This window comes from Microcaecilia unicolor, chromosome 2 (genome assembly GCF_901765095.1).
Source record: "Microcaecilia unicolor chromosome 2, aMicUni1.1, whole genome shotgun sequence".
In the NCBI taxonomy this organism is placed as follows: domain Eukaryota; kingdom Metazoa; phylum Chordata; class Amphibia; order Gymnophiona; family Siphonopidae; genus Microcaecilia; species Microcaecilia unicolor.
The window spans coordinates 446,604,937-446,626,859 of NC_044032.1; the positions used below are offsets into that span (position 1 = coordinate 446,604,937).

The following is a 21,923-nucleotide window of genomic DNA, read 5'->3' on the forward strand; positions in this document are numbered from 1 at the left end:
CGGCATCTTCCGGCCTACCCGGTGTGCTCGTTCAATCACAAAGGGGCCCATAGTTTCTGTTATCGCAAGTTCTTTAGATAACCAATTTTCTAACCATGTGTCCAAGTTCCGTTCTGGAAGGCCTTCATCGAGTCCTACGATCCTGATATTATTCCTGCGTGCTCTGTTTTCATATTCGTCAAGTAAGTCCTTTTGTTCTTTCAGCTGCTGGCGCAGGTTAGCAATGTCGGGTCCGTACTCCCTTACTTCATCTTCCGTTGCCGACGTTCTCGCTTCCAAGTCCCCCACTCGAATTTCAATGCCATCTAGTTTAGTTTGATAGGCTTCTAACTTGGCTGTTAATTCGGACCATTTTGGTGTCCATGCTTTTTCAATTGCCTGTGTCAGCTGTGTAAGTTGTGCCTCCGTGAATGAGGCTCCTGGCGGGGCCGAATCGTCCGCCATCTTGGCGTCTCCGCTGATCGCTTTTGTTTTTTCTTTTTTAAGCTTTTTTGCGCCATTCCTGTTGGTGAAGTGATAAGGAACTTTTCCATATACTATTTGGATCCTTGGGGCTTCTTTTCCTTTTATTCAGCGATATTTCAGAGCTGGGTGTCTCGGAGCTTCGGTAGTGCTGCTCCTTAGCTCATGACGTCACCGGAAGTCTTGTCGGAGCGCCTACCTTTAACGAGGAAGATTTTGTGGGATGTCGAGTGGCTTGTTGATGGAGCAGTCTGCTGCCATATTTAACTAGTATTTGCACATGTATGTGTCCCACGCATAACAGCACTGTGAAGAAATTGTCTTGGAACAAAAAAGTACACTGTGGAGGCGTGCCCATTGCACTCGTAGATTTGAAAAAGTTACACACAGCTTTCATACACGCACATATAAACAATAAACTCCCTGGGGCGTGAAAGTTGGTGTGGAACCCCAGAAAAAGAAACTTTTGGGGCCCAGGTGGTTTATTTCTTATACAAAAGCATTAAAGTCATGTGGAGCACTGTGGAGGCGCCATAGCATACGCTGTTCTGAGTATGCACATAGCAGTGACACTTAGCGAGTGACTGTCCGTGGCTGTTCTACGCACGTGCTGGTGCTTTCCTCTACTCAGCTGTTTGCTGTAATTGTGAGCAGCTCATTTGCCTGAGATTTCCTTTCAGTATCGCTCACTATTTCAAACCTGTTAGCTTTTAAGCAATGGGGTTTTTTTATGGGGGAGGGGAGGGTGGTGAGTGTTAATCATGCCATCTGAAATAGGATACTCTGTCCAGTGTAATAACAAGACTAGTGTATTCTTAGGAACAGTAGTAACACAGGATTGGTGATCCAGCTTTAAAATTGCTAGGTTTGTTCAGAATTCGGTGGTGGAGAGGTGTGTGCTTTGTGTAATACTGGTCACAGTTTTGTTGCAGCTTTCTAATACATGTACTCTCATTTCCCAATCCAGTTGTCCCACAAGCTTGGATATTGCAGATTGTGTAAATGGTTTTTGAGTCCACTTGAGGTAGGTTGTATATGAAGAGGTTAGGGTTCATATGTAGTTGTTCAGCTTTGGTGGATAGTGTTTGGCTGGGTTGGGCTCGGGCAAGTTTGGATCATGCAGATAATGTGTGGGTGATTTGGATAAATTGTAAATAGAGAGTGCTGGTGGCATATTGGGTTTTAACAGATGGTCTGTGACTCAATGAGAAATGTGGTATCAGTTGGTTGCTGGTTATGGATGGCTGGATTGAGGTTTGGGCAGGCAATGGGTGGGTGATGTTTGTAAGCAGTGAAGACTGTTCATAGGCTGTAACACTAACAGGATGGACAGGAAGGTGATTTGCCTGTTACTGGTATTCTCTCACATGGGAACTTTTGTTTTATTGCAGGATCGGGAGTACTGCCCGGGGGTGAACAACCAGCCATATATCTGTGAAACGGGTCACTGCTGTGGAGAGACTGGTTGCTGCACCTACTACTATGAACTGTGGTGTAAGTCTGACATTGATGTTCTGTCCTTCTTTGGCAGAGTTTGGGATTGAGCCTTAACAGAGAGTACAGTGTTGTCTCAGTGGGAAAGTGTAGTGGTGGCCTGGATGGAGGTAGGGATGGAGGGAGTTCTGTGCATATATTTATTGTTACTGCTCTCAGTTGTACCTGTATATATGTGTGTGGATGCCTATGTATTTTTTGTTTCTTTTAAAATTTCATTGTAGTTCAGATAATGATTGTAATGTCCATGTAGTGTACATAATTTTCTGTTATCATATCCTGTGTTGTTTACATGTATACAAATCAAGGTAAGGTATACACAAAAAACTAGCACATATGAGTTTATCTTGTTGGGCAGACTGGATGGACCGTGCAGGTCTTTTTCTGCCGTCATCTACTATGTTACTATGTTACTATGTATATGAAGTCCTTTGGGAAATACAGTAAAAGAACGATCAGTTCAGACCTAGGTTAAAAAAAACACTAGGACTAGGGGGCACACAATGAAGCTACTAAGCAACAAATTTAAAACAAACCAAAGAGAGTATTTTTTCACTTAACATGTTATTAAATTCTGGAATTCATTTCCAGAGAATGTGGTACAAGCAGTTAGCTTAGCAGGGTTTAAAAAAGGTTTGGATAATTTCCTAAAAGAAAAGTCCATAAGCCATTAATAAGATGGACTTGGGAAAATCCATTGCTTATTTCTAGAATAAGCAGCATAAAATCTGTTTTACTGTTCTGGGATATTGCCAAGTATTTGTGACTTGGATTGACCACTGTTGTAAACAGATACTGTGCTTGATAGACCTTCAGTCTGTCCCAGTAAGGCAACAGTTTTATGTTCTTATGCTCTAAAAAAGCAAGATGAGTTCATGTTTCATTTACAAGTGCACATTATCCCTTTAGAAGAGGAACACTTTAACTGTTCCCATAACCTTTGCTATGTATGTACAGGAAAGAGAGCCCAGAAACTGTTGGTGCAGCTCTGCTATTGTATAACTTGGAATCTTTGTGGCTTGAAATAGAAATTTTTTCAAATATTAGGTGAGAAATTTTTGCCTTATTTGTTTTGGTCCAAAAAAAAGGAGTATAGTAAGGTTAAAAAAAAAATACCAAGCAGGAAAGTTATTCAGCTGGTCCTGCAGCACCCAGAATGAGCTCCACTGTCAAGGACAGGAACTGATAACATAGGTGGAAATATTAGTGCTTGAAATACTGCAATCATCCAGGTCTCAACGGGAAGCTGTTCCCCAGTGGATACAGGAGAGATGTCACCGCAGAGGGCACTGTACTCTATGTGTGTGTGTGGGGGGGGCGGGGTTGTGTTGTTTTTAAAAATACATTTTAAGACTTGGGTGGCAAGACTTACTGCTTTTAAGTGAAACTGCTCTTTAGAAGAAGAGACAAGCAGGACAGCTGCACACTTCTGCTGGCTAAGCAGTCTGACGGCACCCAGATTGGCTCCAAAGCTACACATAGGGAAATTGTAGTTTCCTTCTAAAGCTATAAGTGCAGTGTGTATAAAGGAGTTCTGTACGGTGGCACAGCTGATCGAAAGAAGTTACATAAACAGCTTGTTTGTGCCTTTGGCAGCACTCGCAGGCTAGGACAGAGATATGGGATCTTGCCTAAGAGCAGCAGGCTAGAGTGCTGCATAGGGACAGAAATATAACCCATCCCCGCAAGTAATCTCCATCCCCACCCTTACCCATAACCTTCAGAAGTAAGTAGTTTTGATTGAGTTTTTCACAAAGTCACAAACGTGCCAAAATAGGCATAAAAGCAATAAGCAATACTTCCCCCCGCCCCCCCAACCCAAATTTCCAACCTCAAACCAAGAGGCTGACGTGACAATAACCATTCAGCTCAAATACAGGAAATCGTACTAATAGACTCCTAATCGGAGCTATATAGCGTTGTCTAATGCATTACCATGAGGACTTTGAGAGGCAGGAGGAGCAAGTTAGAATCGCAAAAGAAATGGTGACCAGATCTTCTCAAAACTGACTACCTCATTTTTGAGCATTCAGTTTACTGAGGGGCCCATTTATAAAGGCGCGGTAGGCTGTACGCGTGTGCAGCGCACGCCAAAATGAGACTACCGCCAGGCTAGTGTGCTCAACTGGCAGTAATTTCAGATTTGGCACAAGCCTATACCGCCGGGACAAATTATTTTTTTTATTTCCTACTGTGTGCGTGTTTCCGGCATTAATCAGCAGTTGGCATTTGCCGACTGGTCCTGCACGTGTAGCACATGAGCCCTTACCGCTAGATCAATGGATGGCATTAAGGGCTCTGGCTATAAAGAGGTGCCTGATGGTTTCAATTTTACCACTGGCCCTTTTCCCAGCCAATTGAAAAAAAGCCTTTTTTCCCAGATGTGGTAAAAACTGGCCCAGCACGCGCCCAAAACACGTACCGCAGGCCACTTTTTGCCACGGCTTAGTAAAAGAACTCCTGAGATAGAAAGAGAGCATCCCAGGGAGCTGCATGTGTAGGGATGCAAGCATGAAGTTCGAGCATTTGCCATACTGTCTGAAAACCTATGAAGGATGCAGAAATAAGGACAGCTCAGAAATCATTCATATTAGGCTGCACAATAAATTTGCACACTAGCAAATTTCCCAAATAAAAGCAAAGGAACAGAAGGACCTTACGAGACTGGGCGGCTAAATGGCAGATGAAGTTTAATGTGAGCAAGTGCAAGGTGATGCATGTGGGGGAAAAAAGAACCCGAATTATAGCTACGTCATGCAAGGTTCCACGTTAGGAGGTACGGACCAAGAAAGGGATCTGGGTGTCGTCGTCGATAATACAGTGAAACCTTCTGTTCAGTGTGCTGCTTTGGCTAGGAAAGTGAATAGAATGTTGGGTATTATTAGGAAAGGTATGGAAAACAGGTGTGAGGATGTTATAATGCCGTTGTATCGCTCCATGGTGCGACCGCACCTTGAGTATTGTGTTCAATTCTGGCGCCGCATCTCAAGAAAGATATAGTAGAATTGGAAAAGGTGCAGCGAAGGGCGACTAAAATGATAGCAGGGATGGGACGACTTCCTAAGAAGAAAAACTAAGGAGGCTAGGGCTTTTCAAGCTTGGAGAAGACGGCTGAGGGGAGACATGATAGAGGTATATAAATAATGAGTGGCGTGGAACAGGTGGATGTGAAGCGCCTGTTCATGCTTTCCAAAAATACTAGGACTAGGGGGCATGTGATGAAACTACAGTGTAGTAAATTTAAACACAATCGGAGAAAATGTTTCTTCATCCAACGCATAATTAAACTCTGGAATTCGTTGCCGGAGAAAGTGGGGAAGGCGGTTAGCTTAGCAGAGTTTAAAAAGGGGTTAGATGGTTTCCTAAAGGACAAGTCCATAAACCACTACTAAATGGACTTGGGGAAAAATCCACAATTCCAGAATAACATGTATAGAATATTTGTACGTTTGGGAAGCTCGCCAGGTGCCCTTGGCCTGGATTGGCCGCTGTCGTGGACAGGATGCTGGGCTCGATGGACCCTTGGTCTTTTCCCAGTGTGGCATTACTTATGTACTAACAATTATCAAGCATGAAAATTCATGTAGCTTCCCCTTCCTCCCTCAAATTCTAGAATCGGGATTGCAGTTTTGCCCTTCCATGAATTCTTTATTCAGTTCACCTGTAACAGCTAGTAAACTAAAGCAAAGGGAGCCCATTTTATGCAAATAGTTAAAGGGGACAGGGGCACATAGTGCAAGTAGTGTGTTCTTCTCGTGCATAAACTGCTGCAGCTGCTTTAAAAGCCAAAAGGTTCAGAGAAGTTAAGATGAAAGGGTACCAAGAAAATCAGGTACAAGAAAATGATTCCACCACTGCTTTGACTCACAAGCTCGAAAATAAATATTGATTAATCAGTATATAACTGGTAGCACATAAATACTTCAAAATATCATAAAACTTTTATGCAGGAAATTATTCAATTCTTTTTGCAGTTTGAATTTAGAACTTAAGACCTGGAATCTGTAAAGAGCCAACTTCCACATAAATAACTAAATTAACCGTTCTTTTCAAAAGGTATTTCAGTGCAGTATGGAATATACACTGGTTTTATTAGATTTGTTAAAAGCCAGTAAGCAGTTATACTGGAGGAGACCATATTATATTTAACTGCAAGTTGTATGTAATCTAAATATGTATACAATTTTGCATCAATTTGTTATACTCAATAAATATAAAACATTTTAGTTAAATTGTATATTTTAGCTACTGTAAGGTGTACATACATACATGCTTTCATTGCACAGCACACAATATATTTATACTAAAATATGGAGAAAAGTCTGTCCTCCAGTTAAGGAATGTACTTGTAGTCAGTAATGTATGTATACTGCTTTGGGTAGAACTTACATGAAAAAGGGTACAATATCCAATATACTTAGGCAATTAGCTGACTTGGCTGTAGATTAGAAGAGAACATTTCTATAAGCCAAATCAGAATCTTACTTATCTCTGTCCTTTACCATGGATACAAGTTTAGAATTAAAAAAAACCCCCAGAATAATTGCACTGAAATATTCTGTGGGACTCGTCGCACAATCTGAACATTTGTGGGGAAAATGGGAGGCCTTTTTCACTTGCAACGTTCCTTTTGCCAATAGAGAAAACACATTTCTTAGAATACGTATTTGTAAGAGTTTTAACCAGCTCCTGTCTTGAAAGCTTATTTGAGCACTGAAAATACTCAGATTGTGAACTTCTTGGCAATGAAATCTGATTGCAAAATGGAAAAAAAATATATCAATAGGCAAAAGAGAATCAGGTACCAGCAAATTGTGTCATATTTTACCAAACAGCAAAAAGAAATAGAGAGGGAGGAAAAAGTCATTGAAATTTTGAATTTTTCTAAGTGGGTTGGGGGGCGGGGAGAAGAAATTTTTGGAAACAATAAGGAAGTTAGTTAGGAACATCCACTTTATCTTGCCATTAAAAGTGAAAGTCCAAATATTATAACCCAAATACCACATACCTGAGTCTTGGAGGAGGCGAGCTAGCTAGTATTAGCAGGCAAGGAAGGAACTTGGAGGCTTGAGCCAGCTACTGTATTTGGAAGACACTGGACTCTGCGGGCTAGATGCACTAAGGTCCTCGGAAGAGCCGTTCCCTTATCGATTCCATAGCGAATCGGTAGGGAACAGCCATGCATCAGGAAATGGAATGCAGGTGAACTGCTCGTTGTAGCTCACTTGCGTTCTCTATTCCTTCGGCAGCCAGTCGGCCGGTCGAGCATGCGCAGAGCAGCCAAGCGTTATGCTGGCTGCTCTGCGTATGCCAAAGACGTCCAAAAGGACGTCCCTGACGAACACTTGTCAGAGCCGCGGGCCTGAGCGCAAGCTGCAGCCACCGGTACAGCCGGTGATCCCTGCCGCCCCACTCTCGGAAGGAGGGGTGGATTGCGGCTGACCATGCAGACCCTCCTCCCCGGGAATGTGCAGCTCTGGGGGCGGGAGAGGAAGGTGTCACAACAGTCCAGGCTTCTCTTCCCGCCCTGTCCTCCTGAAACATTAATAGTTGTCACTGAGGTGGAGATGAGCTGGCCCGGCACACAGCAGCCAAAAAACAACTTCTGTTTCTTGAAAGCCAAACGGGTTGTGAATGTTTGCACGATGGGGGGTCAGAGTTGCCCCCAAATGACCACCGCCAGCATCGGGACGTGCGAGACATCAAAAAAACTATTGGAAGTCCCTTTCGATTATGCCCTCCTCCAGGTCTCTCTCAGCCAATCACAGCGCCGTTTAGCTGACACCGGTGACAGCTAAATGCGCTGTGATTGACTGAGAGAGACCTGGAGGAGGGGCATATCGAAAAAGACGTCCAAATAGTTTTTGGATTTGGACGTCCTTGCATGTCCCAAATTCTCTCTGGCAGTGGTCATTACAGAAGAACATCCATCACAAAAAAAATCTAGGGGAAAAACATCCAAGTTCTCGTCAGGGAAGTCCTTTTTTATTTTTTTTTTATTTCAGTGAAGGACGTCCATGTTAGGCACTTTAGAAAGATGGCCCTGACGAGCACTTGGACATGGCTAGGCAGTGAAGGACGTCCATAAAGGACGTCCCCTGACGAGCACTTGGATCTCCCTGCCAAACACAAATGCTCCTGAGCCGTTGCAGTCACCATCGCCTGTGAATGAGCACCCATGTGGGTGGTGAGGGTGATCGCTGCGATATCCTGATGTGCCGGGTTAATTTGTCTAAACAGGAGAAGTGGCAGTCACATCCTCTCGTGGACTGGGGTCTTACTGGGGCGGTTAGGATATTTCCATGGTCGCAGGATAGGTCATAGAGGTAAATTCTGTGGGCTGTAAGCACTGGGGAGTCGAGATCCTTCTTCCGATTCCCCAACGAGAGGTGCAGACCTCCTGTTAGGTTTACGGTAGTGCATCTCATTATAATAGCCTTGCAAACGGTAGTGCAGCTCAGTATAATAGCCTTTGGATCATTTGCATTCCGTTTTCATTAGCTGCTATCGTGATCAGAAAATGCCCTTTTGTGCATGTCCCTGTTTACTACTTACACGTTAAACTGGCTAAAACCAGTTTAAAACCCACGTTGCTGGCTTGGAAAGCTTAGTGCATCTAGCCCTTAGGGCTGAGTCTGGAAGAGTCTGTCACTCGCTCCAGATTCCCACACACTGTAAGGAATGGAAAAAAAATCGGAGAACTTCAGCAGAGAGACTGGTGCGTGCCTTCGAATCTTCCAGATTCTGGAAGATTTGCAGGTGCACACAAGAACTCTCTGGCTGGCTGGCACTAGTCTGCTTAGTGCTGCTGCTGCTGGGGTCTCCACCACATGCACGCACCATTAGTAGGTCAGCTTGGGCTGGGTGTACTTGAGAGTGCACTGGGTTAATGGGAGACTTTCAGTGTGCCTGCGCTGAGAGTGAGACAAGCAGGGGGGTGGGGGGGTAGGGATAGAGGTGGTGGCGGCATGACTGACTCAACTCAAAGAACTAGGTGAGAGCGAGGCTGGCAGGCATACACGCTAGACTTCCTCGGGAGCCCCACAGGAACTGTGTCCATCCCCGTGGGAGTCCCGTGAACCCAGAAGGGATTCCCATGGCAGTCCTGCAGCACTGGAGGGGATCCCGCAAACCCCGATCCCGTGCACAGCAGACACGTGTGGCCATCAGCTTAGCCTGTCCCCAGTGGCAAGTGTGGGATCTGTGAGCTTTTGGGAAAGATGCACTTAGGTTGTGTGAAAATCTGGCTCTACCAGTCTTCTATTACATCATGCTTTGTTGACTCAAGTTACTATTGCTCACGGAACTGGAATTATAAAGAGAAGCAGAAAATACCTTGACCAAGTAACTGATCTGTCAGCCATTTTACACATCATCCCAGGGTGTAGAATCAAGAGACAGTGGTACAAAGAGAATGTAACAATGGAGGCAGTAGTACTGGATTGACTTCAAGCAGGAGAAGTGGTCTGTGTATATTGGAAAGGTGGGAAGGGGGATGGTTGATTCCAGAGAATTGTGAGCAAGGAATGAACTGGCATAAAAGCAGGAAGAATGACTCATGGTACATTAAGGGGTTCTCGGAGGAATGGAAATTGAGGGGAAATGTGAACACATTGAAAGTCTATATGAACTGACTATGTGGTAATATGTTTTTTCTACTCATTTTCCTCTTGCTCCTTCGACTTGCAGTTCAGTTGGAACAATAGTTAGGGTGTAGCACCTTGAGCCTTTTTCAACTACTTAGGAGGAGGTGGGGTTGCCTCTATTTTTGTATCTCATCCCAACTTAATCTGGTCACTGCAGTAACAGTTCTTAGTCAAAGGCTATGCACAGGGCTCCTTACAGGGCCTTTAATCTATCACCGTTGCACATAGACAGACTCCCTCCAGTCTGGAAGCGGTAATCCCCACAGCAGTTTCAGTTCCAGCTCTGGTCAGCGTGTGGAATGGAGGATCTTGAGCTGGGAAATGAATCAGGTTTCCCCACATGTCAGTGTGCTGCACTTCACTGAGCTACCTGGGAGCCAGTGGAGAACTACAAGAGACAACATGGCAGAAGAAGACACTGGTGAGATAAGGTGGGTGGGCAGAATTCTGCAGGACTTGTAATGCTTTTGTACAGTATAGGATTCTCTTGTCGCTGTGCCTTTCTGGGACCTTGATTGCAGGTATGGGAAGGTCCAGTAGTTGCAGGGGGAAGACTGAGAGAGGATTGCCCTTAAAATCAGTAAGACTACATAGTTACAATCTCCAGTCAGACATCAATGTGGGCATGGGCAGCTACATACAGCATCAAATTTTGAAGAGGAGGTCTACACCCACATGCTTGAAAGGGAAATGGGACTTGATATACCGCCTTTCTGAGGTTTTTGCAACTACATTCAAAGCGGTTTACATATATTCAGCTACTTATTTTGTACCAGGGGCAATGGAGGGGTTAAGTGACTTGCCCAGAGTCACAAGGAGCTGCAGTGGGAATTGAACTCAGTTCCCCAGGATCAAAGTCCACTGCACTAACCACTAGGCTACTCCTCCAAGCTGGGCCAGGACTACCTCTTAACTGCTGTTCTCCATTTCCACCCATGGGTGGGAAATAACAAATCCAACTGGGTTTCCAGCTTGTATGTTGCTGTCATACCTCTGAACAAGGCTATAATAATGGTCCTTCTTCCCAATCTGAATGGCCAGAGTGTCTGGGGGGGGGGGGTAGTTTCATTATCTGTATTTCCAGCTCAGGGGCTGATGTATTGAAATGCACTGGACTTTGCACACAGCTTAACCTGGCTTTTCCACATATTTTGTGAGCTATCATGGGTGCCCTATGTTTAGTTGAATTTTGCACACAAGCAACTATGTAAAGACTTGGGTAGACGTAAGTGCACAGCTCATTTAAGTTTCATGATAATGAAGGTATTAGCTATTAACGCAACTGCGGAAGAGTGCACTGAGACCTGAGGGCTGAGTGCTTGTTTTCTAATGCCCGGGCTTTAACATAAGGTCTGAGGAGGAGTAAAAGGTTAAGGGAGTGTTAGTGAGGATTTCAGGCCTGTTTTTTCTCTTTAGCACGATCATAGAAGACCCTGTAACTTTTTGTCATGACTTTGTTGAATGGATGGATCAGAAAAAAGACAGGGATAAGGAGGCTGAGGGTGAGGTGTGCTGGAGCAAAGAATAAAGTGCTGGACTATTGACAGATACAACATGATAATAAACGTGCAGAAGAAGGTTTATGCATGGAGTAGCATTCCAGCATAGACGTGTTAACTCCAAGTGCCAATACAGTATTTTTTTTTTTGTGCAAAAATATAGCTACTTCTTGCACTGATGTGTTTGCATGTGTCCTATGCAGTGTTCTTCCCAGAAACTTTTGTCTGCCTGGTGGCATGGTAGTAAAGATGGTGGTCGAGAAGTATTGCACAGTTTAAAAAATTTTCTGTTAGTTAGGTGGTGCCCACATTCAAAAGGTCTTGGGGAAAACACTGCCATGTTAGTTCATGATTTTCTGCACACCTTCTTTGTATGGCTTTCTGAAACCTGGGCAGGTATCTGGCATCAAGAGCCTTCATTCACAACTACAGAGGAATTTTTCCTCTGTTTTATGTTCCAGAGAAATGCATGTGATCGGACAGATGGACAGGCAATGCGTATGGTAGCTTGCTTAGGAAACAGCCTTAAAAGCTGCCTGGGATCACTCAGATACCAAATAAGTGTTAGCTTACCATTTCAAAATGTATTTACATAGGAAAAACATCAAGAATTGGGAATTCAGTCAGTTCACCGAATATTAATTCAAAATGTGTGTAGTACAGCGCAACTTCTCTGTTAAATATCCTGTTAACTGATAGTAATATGCTGCTGCAGTTAATCAGCAGTTGATTGTCTTATTGCCTGGATTATCCTGGTACAAGTGTAAAATAAATTCCATAATTATCACCAATAAATGATTATCACAGTTTAATATTTTGTTTTCATGATGCATGGTAAAATATGAGTTTGTTATTAAACAATGGGAACCACCCATTTGGATTCTACACCTTGAGACAAATTGTTCTATTCGATCAATTTTAAAGCCTCCTTCTCTTTGGATTCTGCTAATTGCTCTTGTAACATCTAAACTGGACTACTGTTATTCTTTCTACCATGGCTTTCCTTTATCCCAGAGTAGAAAGCTACAACTTATCCAGTATAGAGTCATTAAACTATTATTTAATAAGAAAAAGTATAATTGCATTACCCTTCCCCTTCTAGTTTGAGTACTGGCGACCTGTTTTCTTTCGAATATCGTATAAACATTTGATCATCATATCCCAGGTCTTACAGTCTGGAATTCTTCCCTTTCTTTTTGATCTTGTCCTGTGTACATGACACGTACCCTTCGATTCTCTAAGCAATGCCTCTGCATTTTCCATCCCATGTTTGGCTTGACTTTTCGTAGTTCATGTTTTACTATTGTAGCTCCATCCGTCTGGAATGACCTGCCCCCTCTCCCTTCAAATTGAATCTTCATTCATATGTTTTAAGACAGCTCAAGACTCATCTCTTCACCCAGGTATTTTCACAATTCTGACTCTCTCAGCCTGCATACTATGCTTATCCCTGGCCTCTGTGCAAAACCTTTTGTTTCTTCCTGCCCCTCACCCATGCCCTTTCCTTATATTGAAAGAAATTTGTAATTACTGCACTGTCCTCTTAATCATCCTTCTATGTGTAGTGTTTTGTTTCATTTAACCCCATTGACCTCCTTCTCTGATTACTCTTTATCATATAGCTAGTTTTATTATGATTTGTAGAATATCAAGAATAAATTGAGCTTGAACCTGGATTTGTTTTTCTGGAGCCCTAGTTTGGAAAATAAACTTCCTTGTTGTCTAGGTCATACTGTCCTGGACAAGTTTGGCAGGAGGGGATAACATTCAAGCTGATCTCTTTCAGTGAACTTGCCAGTATAAGGGCTGGTGCTCAGTGAAAAACTCCAGTATTTTCTCTCTCTAGCAGATGGTAGGTTCAGGCAGATGCTCATGGTCCCTGGCTCTGCCGGCGTTATCCACAGAGCTTGGTAGAGTCTAATGGCTGCCCCCAGATTCTGGCTTCCAGACTGGACCCAGTAGAGTGTGGAGCATTGCTCTACTGCCCCAAGTTGCACTTTTTAACCTGCCACTTTGTGAGGCATTGGCTCAGCCCTGTTGAGCCTTGCTAAAGGGGAACGGGTCTCCCTCCTCTCCTAACCTATGCACACTGTTTGGGTGGTTTTTCCCTTGGGCTCCCTGTTGCTCCCAGGCTGGTTAAAAACAAAACAAACAAAAAAAAAAACATACACACACACACATCTCATTGCTTGGTTTAGCCTTCCTTGGTTAGGGAGTAAGGCTAAGTGAGTAAAAAAGAAAAATAAGGGAGAATAGGGAGATGCTGAAGCCCTATGCCGAAGTCAGCCTGAGCGCAGAGGCAGGTCTGCACACACTGGCTATGTGTCCAGGCATGCCTCCTGGCAGATGAGTTGTCTGCAAGAGCCTGCAGCTGAGCACAGCGACCGGTTCTGTCTACCCTGTCTTGTGACAGACTGCATCTGACTTGGAAACAGTCCCTGGGGGGAGGGGGGGAGGTGGTGCCTGAACTGCTCTGTTGCTTCCCAGCACGGAGTCACCGCAGACCCTTAGTCCCAATGTCATAAGCAGAATGGTGGCCATTTTGGATTATTCAGCTAATTCCCTGCTGCAGTTTCTCTGCAGCAGGTGGCTTCCTAGCCCACATCGGGATTCAGGTTTGGGGGGAATCTTGATGAAATCTTGATGACTGGCATGGGCTGTTCACAGATGATCTCCAGGGTTCCTAAGGCCTTGTTCTACAACGATTCTGCACCTGTGAATAATTTTAAGCCATTGTTTGAATTCTTCTGGTAGAGAGGTGTGCAAGGCTTCATCAAATTCCAGTCATATTCAGCCCGCACGGTCCAGTGCTTTTTGGAGAGTTTTTAAATGCTGATTGTTGCAGGCAGCATTAACCCTGCATATTCAATGTCGGGCTGTGTCTGCCATTTCACTGATATCTGGGACTAATTGCAGAGTCCAGGACAATATTCAGCCAGGACCCACATATAATACTTCTGCAAGTCCTGGCTGAACGTTGGCTGATACATAAGAAATGAAGGCGGTTTAATTCCCTCCCTTCCCTGGACATAGCAATGCTGGTCGTGATTTCCTCCCTCCTCCTGATGATTTAAGAAGACCAAGCATGAGCCTTCCCACCCCAGGTCTAACTCAAATCCCCCTGGTGATCTAGGAGGGTCATATGGCAGGAGCAATGCCCATTCATTCTACCCATTGTGGTCCTGTCTCAAAATGGTCACTGTGACTCCTACACTTGTGTGAAAAATGAAAACTATACGAATTACTGTAAGCATAAATGCTTCAAAGACCTTGGTGTGACACAGTATAGCTACACATTTGATAGCACAGTGTTCTCCCTGGAAGATTTTGGCAGCCGATAGCATGGAGTAAGCTGGGTGGAGGTGGAGGAAAACTATATATTTATAAAGACAACCAATTTTATAATACAGAAAATTCTGTCTCTCGAAACTTGTATGTGTCCATATACATGAAAAATTAAAGCAATAAGAAATATTGGTAATACTATAAACATACATGTTTCAAAGAGCTTTGATCTGACATATATAGCAGCTCTTTCGAGTTAAGTGTAAATATGCTCTGCATCCACAAAAATCTAACCTCAACCCAACAACAGGCAGGACATTTTTCCTTTGAAGTTACCGTATAAAACATATTCTGATTCTCTGTCTGAGCAATAGAAATATATATCTCTCCATATCTATATACATGTAGCAAACCTGTCATACAACAGTAGCACCAATTCCTGTGAGTCAAAACAGCAAGAACCCTACCTGTGAATAAGCAGCACTACAAATATTACACTGGCCCTAGAATGCTAATAGTCTTCTCCTAGTAAAAGAACACATGAGACTTGCTATAGATCTCTATGCAAACTACAAGCAAACAAAATACCTTGGTTACAGGCAAAACACAGCCACAAAAGAATGAACTCTGTGGATCTGGTGAGTGCTGAACACCCCCAATATTGAGCAAGCTCACTTCATTGAATGTTCTAATGCATGCTTATTAGGTGTATCATTAGTATTATGCTAACATTGTATATATCTCTGCTATTGTGAATTCCAGTGCTGTTAAATGTGTATATCTTTGATATTGTTTTACAGTAGTTCTATTATTAGGTTTCAACTTACTGTTTTCAAGTTTACCATATTTATTGTATTTATGTTGTTGGATATTTTACTATTATGCTGTTACCAAAACTGTTTTATTTTAAACTGTACCTACTGTACACCACCTTGGGTGAATCTTCATAAAAGTGGTTAAGAAATCCCAATAATAAATTGTGTTCAAGGAGGGTCCATTTGTATTGTGTCAGGCACCTACAATCATTTGAAATGTCACCTAAGCACAGATAAACCCACCCCAAATACAGATCACAAATAGAAATAGAATTATGAAAACAAAAATGGAACTGGGAACACCAAAAGTCAAATTTGACATGGATTGCAACACTGGCGAAAATAAACAAATGCATTTCTTGTTGTGTTGAACACAATACAGAGATATCTGCAATACACATTTCCTGAAACTAGCATATTCCAGTTAATAATTCAAAATAAACCACTTTTTTCTACTTTTGTTGTCTGGGCATATTATTTTTCTAATTATAGTCTCAGTCTGACTGATATTCAGCCGGTGGTGGTCAACATCTTTGTCTGCTGCTGGCTGTATTTCCGGATATTCAATACTGGGCTATGTCCAGGCACCGGCATTGTATATCCAGTTATATGTTGGCTGCTGTTATGAGGTTAAGTGCAATAATCAGCCCTGAACCGCATAAGAGAGCATCTTTTTATGCAGCCCAGTCTATGCGGTTAAGGCTGAATATTTATTTATTTATTGTTCACTTATATCCCACATTTTCCCACTCATGCAGGCACAATGTGGCTTACAAGCATTAAATAAAATACAGAATAGGAAAACTTAGAAGAATATACAAGGAGTATGCAGGGGGAGAAGCATCTAACAGGGTGAACTAGCAGGGTAGGAACTTAAACCACATAAGTGCCACTTCTTCCCTGGAATGCCCACAAGTTCAGCTCAGGTGCTAACGGCAAATATTCAAGTGGCGCTAACTGATTATGTACTGCTGAATATTTGCAATTAACCATGAACAAGCAGTGTAAATGGTCAGGAGCCTGTCCTGGCCGTTTAAATCGCTTTGAATATCAGTCGGAGTGAGTTTTTCTTCTGCTTCCTATTTGTCTTCTGCTACTCTTTCCAGTGGCTGCTGTCCATTTGTCCTTTTTTCCCCCAGAGGATAGGAAGAGAGGACAAATGAAAGAAAACTTTTAAGGTACATGGGGGAGGGGTGCGGTTGAGAGACGAGGGGGAAATGCCACATTGCAGACAAGGACAGAGAGGGAGAGAAGCTGCACCACAGGAGGGAAGAGGTGTCAGCTGGGGGCACAATATGTCACTTCCTGAGACAAGAAGTGCTGGAAAGACATTTCATCCCAAATTAACTCTTGGTGGTACCCTGACTGCTGATGTTTATTTGTATTGTGCACTGTGTAGAACAGAGGCTGTGTATGTTTGCAGTATATAACAATTTTATATTACGTCAAAGATCCATAAATCGTGCAACCTACAAAATCTGAAGGCTTGGAAATTGAGAGGGAATCCTTGAAGTCCAAAGGCTATCGGTCTGGCAGTTTCTGACTTGTTATGGGCAAGGAGGACAAATATAGAAAAAGCCTTATTACTTTTTGAGAATGTATTGTACATAGCAGTAAGAGCAGACATGTTGGATCATCAAGAAATGTGTAAACAAATTTACAAATACAGCCCTGCAGTTACCTACATGGGAAAGACATTCAGCATAAAAGGAGGAATTTTCAAAGGGTTGGGTATCTTTTCTGTGGATAACTACTACTACTACTAATCATTTCTATAGTGCTACTAGATATACGCAGCACTGTACACATTATATGCAGGTACTTTCTCTGTCCCCTAAAGGGGCTCACAATCGTAAGTTTTTCGAGGGGGGGGGTTGTTTTTGTTTTGTACCTGAGGCAATGGAGAGTTATGTGACTTGCCCAAAGTCACAAGGAGCTGCAGTGGGAATTGAACCCAGTGTGCCAGGATCAAAGTCCACTGCACTAAAATAGTGAACCCACCTACATCAATCATATTAGCCAGGCTTTCACAACGTAACATAGAAGACAGGTGTTCCAGGAGCATGACTGTAACCTACATGTGTACATTTCATTTTGAAAAATGTCCATGCAGAGCAAGCATGCCATTGAAACAATAGTGTAAAAGTTTGTGCAACACCATCTAAGTATGTGCACACACACACATAGAGCCTTATTCTCCAAAGGTTGTGCTCCTAATTTATGAGCATAATTTACACTCCTAAGTTTATGCTCCTAATTACGAGCATACTCTATGCTTCAATTAGATTATGCTCCTAATTTAGGAGCATAAATTTTAGGTGCATAACCTTTATAGAATAAGGCCCGTACCTTTTTGTCCACACAACAGTCCAGTGGTTACACACAGCTGAGTGCCTTGTGTTTGAAATTCTGGTCCAGTGCAAGGGAAATAGGTGCCCTAGGAGAACATTCACTTTTCACCCTCTCCTCAATTAGCTTGCAGACTCATAAAGCCCTCCTGAAATTTTGATAATTAAACTCAACAGTCATCATAATCCCAACATCATCCTTTCCAGAGCAATATTGTAAAATGCATAACTGACAGTCGTATTCTTCATTCTCCGAGGACGAGCAGGCCTTTTTATTCTCACAATCAGGTATTCTCAGAGGACAAGCAGACCTGTTTATTTCTCAAAAGTGAGTCCAGGACTTATGACGAGCATAAGTAGAGCTTTGTAGAGCGCAAGACATGCTCCACCTCTTGCTCGCCACGAGAATGCATTGAGCTTAGTTCTTTTTCTACCGCAGTGAGGAGAGGTTGATTTTTACCATCTCCTCACATCACTAGGTCCAAAGAGCTTCTTTTTGTGCCTTCCAGCATTTTTTCAGCCTGTATTGTGTTCCTGTTTGTGGAACCCCCTCTTATTTTGTGCCTTTTCTTTTTTCTTTTTTTTTTTTTTTTAAGTTTCTTTTTCCCCCAATTTTAATTTCCTTGTTTTTCCGTCGTCACACGACCATTTTTAGGCCTTGACTTTGGCTGGGTTCTTCCTCTTAATTTTTCTGGTGTCTTTCCCCTTTTTCTGGAACTATAGCTTTGTTTGAGTTAGCTGCGGAAGTTTTTTCCATCCATGTCCTTGAAGGGTCCCAGTGGCTTCAAGTGCTGTACCCAGTGCAATTGGACAATCTCTGGGAAAGACACACGTTCTTGGTGTCTTCAGTGTCTTGGGCCTCACCACAGCCAGGCTAACTGTGTACTCTGTCTTCATATGAAGCAGAGAGGCTCAACGTGAGAAGGTTTTTGGAGCCAAGTCTGGTTCCTAGACGTTGGCATCGGCATCAAGGTCGGCGGCATCAGCATCGCACAGGCATCAGGAGCGTCGGTAAGCATGGTTGCTGCAAGACCCTTAGACACTGGGAGCAGTGATGCGTCGAGTGGGTCTTCACCTGCCTCGATGCCTCCTGCTGTGCAGCACCTCTGGGACCATCCACAGTCGGACCCGACCCCGAAGCAATGTGAGGATTCGATGTCATTCTCTTCAGCTCCGAGGAGCCTCGATAACAAGCTTCAGGCTAAGGGGAAGCATCGTCATCGAATACCCTTGACACATGGTGCCGGGAGCTCTGGGGCGTTGAGGGATTCGGCACCCGAGAAGCGTCTGTGCCAGGAGGACTGCGCCTCCTCCATACAGGAGGTGCTGATGCGTCAGTCTCCCAGAAGCCGATACCCAGCATCTGTATAGACCCCAGCAGTTCTGCAGCCTGCTCGAGTCACCACCCCTGCCTTTCCCAGTTGTTGGCCCTCAATGAGCACATCTGAGCCTTGCTCCCTGCGCTGCTGGATGGCCTATTGCAACAGTGTGCATCAGCATCAAGGGTGGTTGAACCTACTGTGCCTCCCGTTGCGGCTCCACTTGGCCCTCCGCCTCCAACACTGATGCAGTATGCGTCCCTGGTTTCGACTGCCACCCAATGCGGCACTCACTCAACGTCGGTGGAGGTAAGCTTCGCCGGAGTTGAGGTGGGAACCGGCTTCTCGATGCCATTCTAGAGGACATGGCTCCTCCCCATCAAGGCAGGTTCAGTCTCGACACTCCCACCCGGAAGTATTGTCTGACACTGAAGAGGAGCCTGTGGAATTACCTCCAAACTTCCCCTCCTCCTAAAAGGAGAAAGTCTTCATAGAGCCTTTCATTCCCTTCTTTTGTCAAGGAAAAGGCTGCGGCCATTCCATTTCCTTTGTAAGTGGAGGATGAGTCCAGAGCCAAGATGCTAGAGGTCCTGGACTACAAGTCTCCTCCTAGGGAGGCTGTGACTGTCCCTGTCCACGAGATACTCCAAGAAGTCCTTCTCTGGATTTGGGAGTGCCCTTTGTCGGTCCTGGTACTGACCAAGAAGATCGATACCATGTACTGGATCCACAGCACATCTAAATTTGATAAGCCTCAGTTGCCTCACAATTCCATGGTGGTGGAATCTGCCCTCAGCCAGAAGTTCTAGGGACTATATCTCAGCTCCCCCAGGCAGAGAAGCTAGGACCTTGGATTCTTTTGGAAGGAAGATGTTCCAGGCCTGTATGCTTGTGTCACGTATCCAGTCTTACCAGCTCTTCACAAACATTTACTTGCAACACTCAGTGCACAAGATGCTGGACTTAGCTGACACGCTTCCACCAGAACAAGCTGAGTCACTTCGTCAGTTGGCCAAGCAACAGAAGGCATGTTGAAAGTTCTTGGCCAGGAATGCTTATTACACTTTTGATGTGGCGTCCAGGATATTTGGCCAAAGTATAGCAATGCGTAAACTCTCATGGTTGCGTGTTTCTGACTTGGAACACACGGTTCAGCAGAGGTTGGCAGATGCCCCATGCCAAGGGGAGATAACCTTTTTGGAGAGAAGATTGAGGAGGTCGCTGACGTAATCAAAAAGAGCACTGATACCATCTCTGTTCTCTCTCCCGCTGGACTCATTCTGCATCTGCCTCCACATGTAGGAGGTCTTTTGGCAAGTTGAGGAGGGGGTTCCTAGTACTCTCAGAGGCATAGGCACACCACCTTTTCTCGCCAGCATATACAGGCTCAGCCCCAGCGCACTTGTTCTCATCAACAGCGTTTGCCCAAGGCCCTTTCTGCTCCCCAGTCAAAGCAAGTGACGAGCTTTTGACTGGCTCCAACAGAGCATAGCTGCTGCCAGTATCCCACCTGTCAAGAAAGGTGTATATAAGTATTGCCATAGTGGGACAGACCGAAGGTCTATCAAGCCCAGCATCCTGTTTCTAACAGTGGCCAATCTAGGCCCCTTATAACCTCTGACTGGTAGGTTCTCCAAATAGTCCATCTCTGATATTCCTTCAGTTGGTATCAGAAACCTCCAAATTGTCCTGGAGAGCTCATACCTTCAGCTTTCAGCACAAGCAAGTACTTGCAGTGGAACTCTCAGCCCTTCTGAAGGCCCATGCGGTTGAACCCATTCCACCAGGGGAAGAAGGGCAGGGATTCCATTCCAGGTACTTTCTTGTGCAGAAGAAAATGGGGTGGATGCATCCCATCCTAGACCTGAGGGCCCTGAACAAATTCCTGGTTAAAGAAAAATTCAGGATGGTTTCCCTGTGCACCCTTCTCCCCATGATCCAGGAAAACGATTGGCTATTCTCTCTGGACTTAAAGGACGCATATACTTGCATCCCAATACATCCAGCCCACTGGAAGTATCTTCGATTTCGGTTGGGAACACATCACTCTCAGTACCGCGTGTTGCCTTTTGGCCTCGCGTCAGCTCCCAGTGTTTTCACCAAATGTCTTGCGGTAGTTGCAGTGTCACTATGCAGACTGGGATTCCATGTGTTCTCTTATCTCGATGATTGACTGGTGAAGAGCACCTCGGAGGAAGGTGCTCAGGAGTCCATGCGGAAGACTATTTGGGTGCTAGAGTTACTAAGGTTCATTTTAAACTACCCCAAGTCCCACCTTCGCCCTGCCCAACAATTGGAATTCATAGGAACCCTGCTTGACACACAGAAGGTTCGAGCTTATCTTCCGGGGCCAAGAGCGGACACTTTAGTCGCACTGGCTTCCCAGGTTTGAGCCTCGCAGTAGGTCATGGCTCGGCAGATGTTGAGGCTCTTGGGCCACATGGCATCCACAGTGTACGTAACACCCATGACACGTCTTCACATGAGATCAGACCAATGGACCCTGGCTTCTCAGTGGTATCAAGCCACGGAAAATCTGGAAGATGTCATCCGAGTGTCCCCAGAGCTTATTCACTCACTTCACAGGTGGGCCATTCGATCCAATTTGTCTCTGGAACTTCCATTCCAAATACCTCTGCCACAAAAGGTACTGACGACGGATGCATTCCTCCTGGGTTGGGGAGCTCATGTGAATGGGCTCTACACTCAATGTGTTTGGTCCACCCAGGAAACTAATCTTCAGATCGATCTCCTGGAGCTCTAGGTGATTTGGAACGCTTTAAAGGCTTTCAGAGATCGGCTGTCCCACCAAATTGTGCTCATTCAAACAGACAACCAGGTTGCTATGTACTACACCAACAAGCAGGGGGGTACCAGATCACGTCTTCTGTGTCAGAAGGCTGTCCGAATGTGGCATTGGGCTCGTCAACACGGCATGTACCTGCAAGCCTCTTATCTGGCAATCAATAGAAATCAAACAAAATAAAACATGGAAAAGAAAATAAGATGATACCTTTTTTATTGGACATAACTTAATACATTTCTTGATTAGCTT

General features: G+C 44.2%; 1 protein-coding gene across 1 annotated transcript in view; it reads left to right on the forward strand.

The window, feature by feature from the left end:
* WBP1 (WW domain binding protein 1) overlaps positions 1-21,923 on the forward strand; it is a 55,719-nt gene that overhangs the window by 12,844 nt on the left and 20,952 nt on the right. Inside the window, exon 2 of the mRNA XM_030190899.1 lies at positions 1,854-1,956. Within this exon, the coding sequence (XP_030046759.1) occupies positions 1,854-1,956 (103 nt within the window). The remainder of the gene's footprint in view (positions 1-1,853; positions 1,957-21,923) is intronic.